General features: G+C 38.9%; 1 protein-coding gene across 10 annotated transcripts in view; it reads right to left on the bottom strand.

The window, feature by feature from the left end:
• LOC146689690 (ELKS/Rab6-interacting/CAST family member 1-like) overlaps positions 1-13,491 on the bottom strand; it is a 156,283-nt gene that overhangs the window by 80,534 nt on the left and 62,258 nt on the right. For 5 of the 10 annotated variants that reach the window (XR_014915935.1, XR_014915936.1, XM_085436310.1 and 2 more), the window contains 2 exons: positions 12,665-12,858; positions 7,948-7,959 (listed from right to left, as the gene is read on the bottom strand). Coding sequence is in view for 7 of the 10 variants with exons in the window: in XM_085436310.1 (XP_085292436.1) it covers positions 7,948-7,959; positions 12,665-12,858 (206 nt within the window). In the remaining 3 variants the exon portion in view is untranslated. Of the gene's footprint in view, positions 1-7,947; positions 7,960-11,925; positions 12,037-12,664; positions 12,859-13,491 lie in introns of all 10 variants that reach the window. The other 5 variants (XR_014915937.1, XM_085436312.1, XM_085436313.1 and 2 more) reach the window with 2 other exon arrangements.

Here is a 13,491-nt window from a genome sequence, read left to right as displayed (position 1 = left end):
GTGCCTCATGTGCGTTTAGGGGTTCAAATATTAAACAGAAGGCAGATGTAGTAAGCATGCATTATCTATGTTTTTCCTTTAACTTTGCACCATGATTGGGAGATAAAGTTGTATGAATATGTTTGGGAATGATTTTTTTGTGCTATACGCCCATGTGTGTGTAACAGGTCATAAACAGGCAGGAATGTTCCTATTGGAGGATTTCCAGGAAGCTTTCTGAGGTTTCTGACCTTCATGCTGCATTTACTGTACATATGTGAGAGTACGCGCATGTGGAAATAGACTTATTTTTTGGCGTTTCCTAATGACTCAACACTCGGTCCCCCTGTCTTTTCACTTTTTCTAATGCTAAACATTTGCTTTGCTTGCTTTTTAGCATGTAGGTCATTTGCATTTGTAACTATCACACATTCACATCAAACCGTACCAACTTCATCCTCCTCCTCCTCTTCTCCTCTCTCATTGAAATTTTCTTGCTTGCAAAATCCATTTCCTCCCACTTACATGCCAATATTTTGCATGTCGCATTATAATTACATGCATGCAAAGCAATTATTTATTTGCACTGAGCCAATGTTGGAGAACAAATATACCGCTTCTCTTTCCTTTCGGGGTTCCTTTCCAAATGCAACATAACTTTTTCCTTTGGATAAAATGCTTTCATCAGACCATAGACCATTTCTATATTCTCTTCCTCTCCCTAGCTCTTGAATCTCCCTCTTTTGTCATTTCCATATCTAGTGCTTTCCTTTCTTTCCAAACTCCTTGAAGGAGCCAAAACAAGCTTTTATGTTATAATGATTATCATGTGAATATAAATCATACTTAATATGAAATTCATCCTCACAAGTATGCTGCACCTGTATGTTATAGTCCCTCTAAATGGTTTTAGATGTAATTTATAAAGATCAAATGTCTTTGGGGTTGTGTCAGGAGCATAAAAATCTGCCAAATCAACCATGTGGAGCTACCTGCTGTGGTGACCCCTTTGTGAATAAGAGAACAGCTGAAAACCTCTTTATCAGACAAGACAAAGTAACAAAATAAGTTATGCCTGGAACTAATAGTTACTGTCAATCTTGACTGAATAATCTGCAGTTCATTAAAACTAAACAAAACAAAACAAAACAGACACAGTACAGTAGATCTTTTATCTGGTAGGTTAGTTAAAGGTAAAGGCACCATAAACGGGAATACAGTTGATAGAATCAAATGGCTTCCACCGTCATCAGATCTCAATCTAACAGAAGACCTTTAGGATATGGTGGATTGGGAGATTACCATCATGTATGTGCTGCTGACAAATGTGCAGCAACTGTGTGATGCTGTCACGTTAGTATAAAACAAAATCTCTGGGGAATGTTGTCAGCAGTTTATTGAATCTATGCCATGAAAAATCAAGGACGGCAAAAGGCAGTTCAAACAAGGTGTATCTAATGAAGTGGCCAGTGTATATATATCTAACAAAAATGTGTCAGTTCATTTCTTTCTTTATATTTCTCCTCTCTCTGTATTGAATAACAAACCGGGGGTAATATGAATGTACTGTTTAAAAAACTGTAGTTTGCATTTCACACGTTTAAGTAAAAAGCAGAACACTTCACTCGTTGCTCGGTGAACTTTCTGCCTCGGCTCAGCGGAGGCTCAGTGCCATTCCAAGTTGTTTTAATATGTAAAATACTTCCTTTTCCCTCCCTCTGAAATCATTTTCAACAACTGCTGCAAACCGCTGAAGGAGGAGGAGGCGGAATCACAGGAGAGCTCACTACCCACAGCGCTGTAAACACGACATACAAATGTGCAGTGAAACCACGTCCGCACACACACAAAATACGCACATACGCAGTTATACACGGGGTCGTGTTCCAAACACAACCTGCTTTGTATTAGATCAAATCTCCGGCTCGGACCACACACAAATATTTGAAGCACCCACAAGCAGTTGTGTACATACAGAGCTGTGAGCGCAGCATCGCGTAACACAACAACAAGCACCCATTTTACAACATTCCCACATAAATGCACGTAAACAAACACGATGACACACAAGGTAAATAGATATTATGTGTTAACATTCATACACACACACTGATATACTTGTTGACAGGATTTTGAACTTCCCTAATTCTTCCAACCCCCACCCAAAATATCCCCAAGCACTGACCATACACACGCACACACATCTAATCATATAAACACAAATGTACAACGCAGTCAAGCCTTCATTAAACCTTAGAGTTGTACAAAAATCATATACTGAATATTGGTGATAATTAGCAGGAAAAAGGAAAACACACATGCACACAGACAATCTCACAAACTTCAGTAAACCTCAAACCCTTAAAAAAAAGAAAAACTTTTCAACCTCCCTCATTAGCATGTTGCTGATATTCAGGGACCCACATTAAGGTAGTATTAATATTACATTTGGAGTCCTGTATAAATATTTGATCAGAAATGCTCGCGGGCCTCATGTATGTTTACTGCACATAGTTCGCCCAACATTAACATCAAGGATTTCCTTTTAAGTATTTGGAATTCAGTATTTCCTTTGAAAATACAGGAAACATTGGTCTGCTTCACTGAGCCCATAAAAACTATAAAATACAGAAAAGAAGAAAAAAAAACAGCAAAAACATAATAGTTGAGTCTTTCCTGCTGTCGATGTGGTAGAAAAACATTTTGGAGGAATAAAGAAGGAGGTAGTTATTTTATGACTTGAGAAACAACTCTAGAAAATCCCTCAGGTAAGTAAATTTGTGAAGTAAATAAGGAGTAAAGGCAGCTAAGACCCGTGTGCATGTGTCTACAAACCTTCACAGTGTGAGTTACTGGAAACTAACTGTAAAAACACTGTGATACAAACAGAAAGAAATCGCATCTGTCCTTATGAAGATAAATCATATTTAAAGGGTATATCTAAACCAAAATGTTTTGGTAATAGTAACAGTGTAAGCATGTGACAGAGAGCCAGAGTTGATCTTGGCAGTGTCTTTGTTTAACATGGTGAACCGTGAGGTCCCGGAATTAAATACTGACGCTCTGTTTCTAAGTCTCATATTCATCTTTTGATGAACTTAACTGATCCAAACTGAGATTTTATTATAGATGAGTCGACTCGCATTTAGCTCTGTATCTTAACGGTGCTTTTAACTCGGTGCATAAAACATAACCATACAGGGAAGGGAAATAGAGTTGCATTCCTTTTCTAAAACAACCTTACAAAGCACAGTATGAGGAAAAACATACATTACACTGAGTATCGGTAGCACTTTATGATAATGTCACACTAGTGACAAATTCATCATTTATGTCACATTAAGCCTCCTTAGTATGCCATTTATAAATAGAGATATTTTACTATGACTACGATTATAATTACTATTAGTTGTGATGTAGTAGCAGTGTTAGCTGTACATGGTGTAATGGATGGGTGGATAAACATCAGTATTTATAAATGGCATACTAAGGAGGAGTAATGATATATAAATGATGAATAAAATAGTTGACAATATTTTACATTACTATTGCTTAAAAGTATGACATTATTATAAAGTGCTACCTGAGTATCTACTGTTAACTGTACTATAGGCTTGTGAGTCTTAAACAAACAAGCTCTTAAACAAAATTTAAATGACAATAAACAATTAATTGAACAATGTAATTATTCATAAATATTGATTGATTACAAGCGGAACATCAATGAAAGCGGCCATTTTTAGCTAAATTTGTTCTGTTGTTAAATGTTGTGTTGATAAGCTAAGTGATTGAAAAAGCTCATTGATCCAGCTGAAAAACACAGCCGAAAGCCTTTGTGTTGATTAGAGAAGGATTTGGTTTGGGTTGAGTGATGGTGCCTCCATTTAGAAAAAGCCAAAATGCAAGATTTCATACTATACTATACATACTTGTGAATGACGTAGGACAATCTTTATCTTATGAGTACCTTATAATGACAGGTACTATCCTCACATCCACCAGAGGAGCTACACTATAGGACAAAGATATCAGGCCACAGCAGTCTGCCTTTACAAACATTTCTGACGGAATGAGTGGATGGGAAATTCTGACTGGAAAATGTCTTTCCTCCTAGATATTCCAACTGTTTGAACCGTAAGCGGTATTATTGAAAAGTGGAAGCATTTAGTAACTCAGCCACAAAGTGGCAGACCACGTAAAGTCACAGAGCACGGTTGGTGAGGCGCACCATGTCTAAAAGTTGCCAGTGGTCTGCTGACACAATAAACCACCTCGGGGATTAACATCTGCACGAAAACTGCACCCTGGGAACTTCATGGCATGGACTTCCATAACTGAGCAGCTCCTGGTAAAGTGTAATGTGATCAAGTACCTGTATTTTTTTAAACTAGACACTAGGATGTATTTACAGTTGCACACTGAGTTCTCCTACTTCTCTACTAGGATTTCACAGTTTGCTCTGTTCTGTGGAGAGACATGTAGACACATTGCATTATACAGTTTTTTGTCTTTTTGGCTATTTTAGCTATTCTTTGGTCTCGTTTTTTCTTTACTATTTTAATCAGAATAGCAATTTTAAGATGGGGGATTTTTGAAGAAGAGGGTTTTTTTAAAGATCTGCCTCCTAAACGGCTAAACTTGCAACACAATGTGCTACTGAATGTGCTACTCTCCCCATATATTCTATTAAAATAAATATTTTTTAGCCACTTATTATTTAAGTGGTAGTTAAAAATCAGATCTGTGAATTCTTTTTTTTTTTTAATTCACAGATTTTGTTATAGATTGGGCTTCAATGTGACTGCAGGGTTTTTAATTAGATAACTCTCAGCAGCAATCCCTACAGTATCGCTGTCACCTATTAGCAGGCAAATTCCTACTTCTGTGTGTATGCGTATGTGCAAGTGTGTGAAAGAGAAAACAACAACAGCAACAAAAGAAGAAAATGTGCATGGTCTGTGATAGTGTGCGTGTGTGTGTCTGCGCGTTGTCAGCCATTAGCTGACAAATCCCTGCACCACCTCAATGCTCAGGACCTCAAACAGATACACACACAAACACACAGACCAAAGAAATTCCTTTTTAAGCTCCACAAACCTTGATGTCAGACATTTGGCAGTGGATGAGGAGTTCCTTAGCTCCACATGAAAACAACCCGTGAAAAAAAAAAAAAAAAGGCAATATGTGGAAAAAAACAAAACAAAAAAGCACAAAAAAGGACAGAAGACGAAAAGATGTCTTCTGTCGTCTACCAGACACCAAGGCAGTACTGTCTTTTCTTTTGTTTTTTTTCTCCCCCTGAAGAGTTGGATCACAAAAAAACAAAATAACAGCAATGAAAAAGCTGACAAGTCAGCAGGGGGAACAGTGGCTCTAGAAGTTGAAAAAGAAAGAAAGAGCAAAGAAAGTGCTGGTACTGGGGAGACCTTAACAGCAGAGCTGAGCACACAAAACAGACCACCAGATTTATGCAGGAAACAGAAGGAAGAAGTGGTTATTATGTGGTTGATCACAATGCGTATGTCGGACAAATCTCAATATGACTTTGATATGTCGGTTTACAAAAAAAAAGGCGAATTCAGGATTTTGGTTTCTGCATGCTGGAATCTCATTACATTATGACGTCTTGAGTGGGGACAGGAATATTTAAAAGTTAAACAAGTTTGGAAAGTTTGGACAATGAAACTCTAAATTGGATAGTTAAATGTTTTGGAAAATCAAAAAGATGCGTGTTAGACCGGGTCATTTTCCATGTATTTGTTTAAGCCAGTCACCTGCCAAACCCCAGTATTGCTTGTAGGACTGGATGCATATGCCAGTCAAATCCCTCAGCAGTTGATTTTAATTGGCCAATTTTTGCATTACTTTTTTTTATTGTTTTGCTTTTTCAAAGGACTGTCTCTTTGATGACTCTCCTCCGTAAAGTTCAGTCGGTTATAGTGCCACAAGGTGGTGCCTTCCTTCTTTTTGTTGTGTTGAACGAGAATTGAGAGTTGTACACAGAGACTGAGGAAGGAAGGTAGAGCAGGTTCTCTGTCATTTAAAGGTCGTTCAGTCTCTGCTCCTCCAGTTCACCTGACGTTTCCCTAAACTGCTCACAATGCATCCTATTGAAGTGCTTTCTTAACAGTTAAAAATGTACTAAAAGTGAATAGATTAAAACACCGAATTCAAGCATGTGAGTGCGAATAGGTGAAGTAACAGCAGGAAAGCACAATATAAATAGTGGTCCAATTACCATTCTTATCATGTATGGGTAGCAAATAGTTCGATATAACGATATATATCGGATGACGACATAAAAACGCCTATCGTTTCATTTTACGCTATCGTTTGTTTCGTGGTGTCGCAAAATAAACTGTTTACGGCAATATTTTTTCATCGTTTTGATGGTCACTGTAGTGGCTATATTCATTTCTTAAAGTTCTCTCTTTCTCTTATATTTAATATAACCACACTACTGACGGACAAGCGCCTGTTTTTATGCGTTGTCGTTAGCAACAACGACGGTAACAGCATCGCGTGTCCGCTTGTTTATGTTCCACATAAACCTTTCAAAATAAAGCTCAAGATCCTGTTGAGACTTTTGAAAATAAACTGAATCACGTGAAAGAGCAGATTATTTACGGATGAGAAGTAAAAAAGAGCCGCCAGGTGCTAAAAAAAACAACAACCTTGGACTCAAACGTTAGAACAGGCTTTTCCCCTCAGCACAGAGAAAACGGCGGCTGTTACAACTTATGTCTAAAAATGTATCGTTTCATGCATCGGTTAAAACACTCGACTCCAGCTACATGACGCGCAGCTGGAAACACTTCCCGCAAGTCGAGCTGCCCGAGATTCACAGAATTTACAGAAAATGTTACATTTTTGTGATTTATATCGTTATCGGACGATAGAATTCTTATATTGGGATATGAGATTTTGGTCATATCGCACAGTCCTAGTAGCAAATGTAGCATTTAGGAGAGCTACTATTGTATGGTCTATGCTTGATTCTGGAGAAAAAAGCACCAATGTGGAAATCTCTATTTCTCTGACCCAGTTAATGCCAGTGCTGGATAAACAATCCCCATGAATAGTCACGTAAAAAAGAAAGTTTTCAAAGGCCTCTGTTCTCCTGTAAATAGCTAAGTACATCCTTAGTGTGTGCATAGGAATTAAGAGGGTAAGCATTTCATGACACTGTCCAGTCATTGTCCAGTCCAGACATAAACTCCTCTGTATGCCAAAGTGTTTTGAGGCTAATTTGAGGACATCTATCTAAAGCTTTGCTGAAACTCGATCATGCAAAAGCACAATGATCCCAAGCACGCCAGCAGAATGGATTAAAAAAAAAGAGTCAAGGTGTTTCACTTGCTTACTTCCATTTACTTTTTACGGTTTAAAATCTTTAGTTTCAGTTAAACATTTATACGTTTCAGTGTTTAAGTTCTTTATCATTATATGTGTGATACTTATTAGAGGCAAGTTTTAAGACTTTCAGTAGTGGTGTCAAGAACATGTGAAAAGTGGAGTAATTTCTTTAGAAGAGCCACACAGACAGAAATCCAACAGAGATAAAAAGACCTCTGAGCAAAAGTTCACAGCTGTCCAAGTTAATTATGGAGATACATTTTGCTCGTTTGCTGTGGTAGCCTCAAATCTGAAGTTATTAAATGAAGCTCTGGTATCAAAGTTTAACTGCTAGTGTGGTGAAGACTCTGGCAGGGTGTTATAATGGAAAGTGAAAGGAAGAAACAATGTTTCCTCTTCAAAGCGGCACCAATGTGACAGCAAGAGTGAAGTGAAAGTCAAGGTGCCTCCTTCAAAGACAGACAGATATGATGAGAATTATTAAAATCAGAGTTTATGACAGAGTGAAGTAAGTGTCTTGATGCAAGGACACGCAGTATGACAATAAAGGAGAGAGATGAGAGAAATACAGGGAGAATGACGAAGGAAGAAAAATAGGCATGCTGTACTAACCTTGAGGCAAGACTGAGTAGAGCGGGAGACAACGTTCCATTGGAAAGTTAAAAGAAAGGGAAAGAGAGAGAAGGAGAGGGAAAGGTGAGAGGGGAAACAGGAGTTGAGAGCTAGGTTAGCCAGCTTGATCAATCTTCAAAGCACAGGAAAGACGTAAGAGACAAAAGAACAGACCGAGAGACATAATTACCCAAAGAGAGACAGCAGGCGGACACTAAGACAAGAAGACAGGCATGACCAAGCAAACAGTTAGGCAGGCAGACAGTCTCATAAAAACAGGTTAGACTCAGGCTTTTCTCCTTTCAGTACAACACTGAGGGCTATGAGAGGCCCGCTCAACTCAAATGACCCCTACAAACATTTAAGGGCACAATGACAAACCATGGAAAGTGAGCAATTAGCCAATCAAAGCAGAAGCTGAGGGCAAGCTCTCTATGAAATATTTCTTCAATGGTTCAGATTTTGTGGATGACTTCTTTTGCTTCCCACTGGGGCCACTTAAACAGTTCACCGGTTGTGGATTTGCAAAATCTCAAGCAAAGGGTAACCAGCATGCAATCATTAAGACATGAAATCTTAAAGAAAATTCATTTCCTAAACTGGCATACCCAAAACGTTTTCCATGCAATAACTCCTCATAACTGAACTTTGACTGAGCATGCCAGAGACAAATTGTCCATTACTGAGGAATATAACAATAAACTTCTCTAATTTCTCACTACTCAGGTCTACACTCTGCTTCTCGCCAAACCTCCTCCCGTTTTCTCATATTTCTCTCTTATCCTTTTCCCATTTCTGTCTTTTCCGTGAGTTCTGTTTTCTGTTTCCCTCTCCCTGCGACGCAGCCCGTTCTTTCCCTTCTCTGTACGTCTCCTCTCGTTATTCTGTTCTTTCTCGCTGTTTTTCTTCTTCCACCACGTTTCTTTCCCTTTCCTTTTTCTGTCCTCTCTACGTTTTCCACTCTTCCATCCAAATCCTTTATTTTGGCCATCAGGGCAGATTTTCAGCCCCATTTCCCCTCAGTGTGAAGTCACTCAGTCTGCTCCAATTACTGTCCTTGTTACTGAAATAAATAACCTGGTGCCATTGCAGCTGGATTTACACTACAGGGGAAACAGAGAGGCTTGATTCTTACCCTTGTTTAACCCACATCTGATCTTTTCATTAGTAATGCTCCCGCTGCTCACTTGTAGCCCAAGGTTAGCCCCGGTGCCAAGCTAAGAGTTGGCCTGTGGCAAATGTATTCTCCTCTGACATACCTGTTAGTATCCAGACAAAGTCGTATAATTCACAGCAGGCTTAGGCAGCTTGAGGATAAAATCAGCATTTGTACATATAAGGTTTCACAAAAGCCTTGTTACAGAATATAAGGTTGCTATCTCAAGCAGGGACTGCAAGCTAACTTTAACCATCTATCTGTTTAGACCAGCAGCTATGCTAAAACAGCTCACTGGTATCTTGACCTATATGGTCAATACTATCCTTCAACTTCAATGATTTATGTCCTATCAGATATAAGCAGCCATAACCAGAAACATCATAATAATCCTTAACATGGCAGTTATCAGACTTCTCCAGTCAAATTTTGAAAAGTAGACTATAAAGACAAAAATGTTATTCTTTCAGCCATGCAGTCTCCTTTTTACAAACATTTGTAAAAGAACTGGTTATTCTAAAGTGCTGGCTGAATTAGAGCGTGGTACAATAATAGGATGGCACCGCTGCAACAAGTCAGTTGGTGCATTCACCATCTGACTTGATGACGTCAGAGCAGGGTAGCATAAGCAGCTCTGTCCCAAGACGGAAAAAAATCAACTTTAGAATTGACAAGTGGAACTATTTTATATGAAATCGAAGGATTAACGTTTTAAGAGGCAAATCCGCTACCACTATCACTGCAATCCACATGATATTTAATCGAAACAAAAGTAATAAAAAGGATATCCTGACATACCTTTTTGAGCTATGTCTAGTAATTTGCGGAAACCTGTATATACAACACTGCCACAGTAAAGGAGCAGTGCACTCCAACCTACAGAAAATGTACCTCTAAGCCTGTTGCACCATCTTATCAAAGAGATTGTATGGCTTAATCACTGAAATTAGCCATGGATAGTTTCCCTCATCACACCCCTAACAGCTAAATGAATCTGCTACATGATAAGATGTACAAAGAACTGCATATCCTCTGATATGACTGCTGTACAACACTTCACTTCACAGCAATTACTTTAAGAGCAAGTTAAATTTACTCATACTTAATCTAAAATTTTGTATTAAAGGACACTTTTCTAAGTCTAAATGTAACACTTTTCCACTTACCAAAGAGCAGCTTTCAAACTCCAGATATTAAATTTCACTTTTAAGATGCTTTTATTTTATTGTACCCTACTGGGATAATGAAACATCTTTCCATATAAAACCAATCTGCAATTTTAATTGCTTATAAAGTTACTGTATAATGTTGTCTGTAAACTTAGTACTGCTGTAAATCTGCATCTGTGGCTACTGGCAGACTAAACATCACACAGACACACTTAAAACACACATGTTTGAAGTTATTCGGTGCTGAATTATTAATAGTCCTGTGTTTCTACTGGCCAAAGAGAGATGCAGTGAATCTCCCTGAAATCATTAACAACCATAAATCTCGCAGTCACGTTGCTAAATGCACAGACAGAGAAAAGGAGGCGAATCTAGAGTTAGGATGGGTGGAGATTCTGTCCAAGAAAGAAACTGAAGTAAAAGATTCAAGAGACAGCAAGCGAGTAGGCGCTGACAGATGGCATAAGAAAGTTCAGAAATCAAAGGCATAAAAAGCCATACAGAGAGAGGAAGACAGGCGGGCTATAGACACCATCTGGCCCATTTAACCAATGAAGATGAACTCTAATTTCACAAGAGCAATGCATTCTCCATTATTCAACAGCACCAACTAAAAATGCACCAAACACACCCTTAAAAAACTCAAACCACTAATATCGAACTGCTGTCCGTAATATAATTTCTTTACGTACTGGGGCTAAACAGACACAGAGGCACAACATCAAACAGGTATTCAGGTAAACACAGAGTTAGGGAGGCATGCAGGCAGACAGAAGCTACAGGCAGAGAAATAAGCAGATATAAGCAGAAAGGAAAGGCAGAATAAGAATAGCTAATGAGGTAGACATGGTGTACACAGGCAAGAAAGGTTGAGAGAAAGGTTAATCCAAAATTGCACAGCAAGGTGGAAAAGTGGATAGAAACATCTGAAAAAGAGTCTGAAAAAGAAAACGATTGTGGTAAACTCTGCAAGTCAAGCATCCTCTGCTGAAAGTGAAGCAAAAGTGAAGCGAGAAAACAGAGCCACTAAATGAAAGAGTTGCATCATTGACAGGAACAGAGGCTCAAAGAGTTTCGGTGCTGTACAGCAACTTTGGTGCCAAACTGTGCCCTCATTTTACAAACTTTGGGGAGCTGTTTGGCTTGTCATAATGCAGTAACAGGCGACTAAGACTTTGTGCTCATGCCTAGATATGTAAGAGTACAACTAGCTCCAATTTCTGGACGTGGGAGAGAGAACAGTACAAGTACACCATAACAGAGAAACTCAGCAAGTAGTGATCCAATGCCGCAACTCTTTGATGGTGATTATTAGTGAACATACTCAGCTCTGTCCCATGTGGAAAGGGCTGGCAAATACAAGAAAACCTGACGAGAGAAGATTTTTTTCAGTGTTATACACAACCTATGATGAATGAAGTATATGTGTAAGATGCTGTCGGTCATTATTTTTTATCTAATAATCCAGATTTATGAATTTGTTTTGCATGTTTTTCATCTAAAATCCAAACTTCTTACCCTGTGGCTAATGCTTCATAGCCTTTTCCACATGGGTGGGGGTTATTATCACAGTGCTCTTCTGACAAGCAAAGTGAGTTTCTTTCGTGCAGTGGTCAGACAAATAACTGACTGACAGAGCTGTCAGCCACTCACGTGCCCAGGTAGTCCCATACTAGCCCCCCCATTGGCTGCTGAGAGGCAGCCGGGGCAGGGGCCTGTTTTCGCGACTGCTGAGAACGCCACAGATGAGAGGCAGCAGGATTTCTGGGATGTTACGGGATGTTATGAGCGCAAACACACACAAAAAAAACCATAAATGCACTCACACCAATGCGAACCAATGTGAATATACACATATTTGTGTATAAACATGGGAATAAGAAGGGGAATGGATGGAGAGATGAATTAGGGTGCAAGAAATAAAGGAGAAAATGGTAGGAGGAAATGGGAAGAAAAAGAGGGAGAGGAATGAGCCTGCAACAACTAATGAGTTCGTCTTACAAGAAAGATCACCAATGACTCTAATCGGCTTCAGATTCAGTCAGAAAATAAAAATAATGGGTGGTAAAGTGGAATCTGAGACACAGTCTTTCACACAACCTAGAGACAGGTCAGTGACACCCTGAATGAATGAATGAGGCTTTAGCAACTGATTTCACAGTCACAGCCAGCAAACTCCAGTAGCCCCTTACAGCCAGTGGAGGAATACAAATTTTTCCATCGGGACCGATCTCTAGGCCTGTGTGACTGAGCCTTAGATAAGCAATCATTTCACCAATAAACACAATTTATCCATTGATTTAGGTTAAAGGAAAGAGATACACAAGTATTAAAAGAAAACTGCTCAGTGTCGATAATTGTTTAATCTACCATATTTATCATCCTTTCTTACCTCTCTAGTTCATGAATCTTTTTCTCCTTGTCATTCTTTTCATTCTCCATCTCCCTGAGGATCTCGAGAAGTCGTTCCACCTCAGATTGGGCCTTCCCAGCCTCCTCTTTGCACCGGGTCACTTCCTGCTCAAGGCTGGAGATCCGCTCAGAGAGTTCAGCGTTGGCCTGAGAGTCTGCCGCTGCACTCTGAGCCTGGAACAGGATTTAATTATTAAAAATAAACCAAGTGTTAGCTTTCAAAATGAGGTGACCATCACGCGATTGAAACGATAAGCTCAAACCAAAAAAGGACGTGCCAGTAACAACATGTGTGGAGGGTGAGCTGGATGGATTTCAAAAAGATGCATGCTTTTAGAAAATTTTTAGTGGAAGTGTTCCTCTTAAATAAAATGACATTTAGCTCTAAACATCAGGCTTTAGCGGTAAGATACAAGATTTGTATATGTCAGGTTTTAGATACTGCATTTACAGTAGCATATAAAGCAAACTGTTGAAATAGACACCCCAGTATTGTAGAAATTATGTACAAAGCATGTTACACATTTTTTTAAAGGGCTCTAATTGTTTCCAAATATTCCTAGTGTTTTTTTCCATGTTTTCCACTCCAAAAAACTCAAAAAAAATTTTTCTGTTTATTACTAGTGAGAAATGTGAAGACCTGTGCTGAATGTATGTGCACATCCTTCACCTTAATTTAGCAGATAAAGTCTGAACAACAGTATTTCTTCAGTTCTGAGCAGTCTCATACTCAGCGAAACACAATACTGTTTTCTTCTGAACATTTCCAACAGGCGTCTGGGATGCCAGGGGACAAACAACACAGGT

The sequence above is a fragment of the Copadichromis virginalis genome, linkage group LG17 (genome assembly GCF_057382275.1).
Source record: "Copadichromis virginalis isolate Kocher_CV1m ecotype Utaka linkage group LG17, C_Virginalis_male_GT1.1, whole genome shotgun sequence".
Taxonomy (NCBI): Eukaryota; Metazoa; Chordata; class Actinopteri; order Cichliformes; family Cichlidae; genus Copadichromis; species Copadichromis virginalis.
Note: the sequence above shows the minus strand (reverse complement) of the source record. Positions and strands in the feature narration are given on the sequence as shown.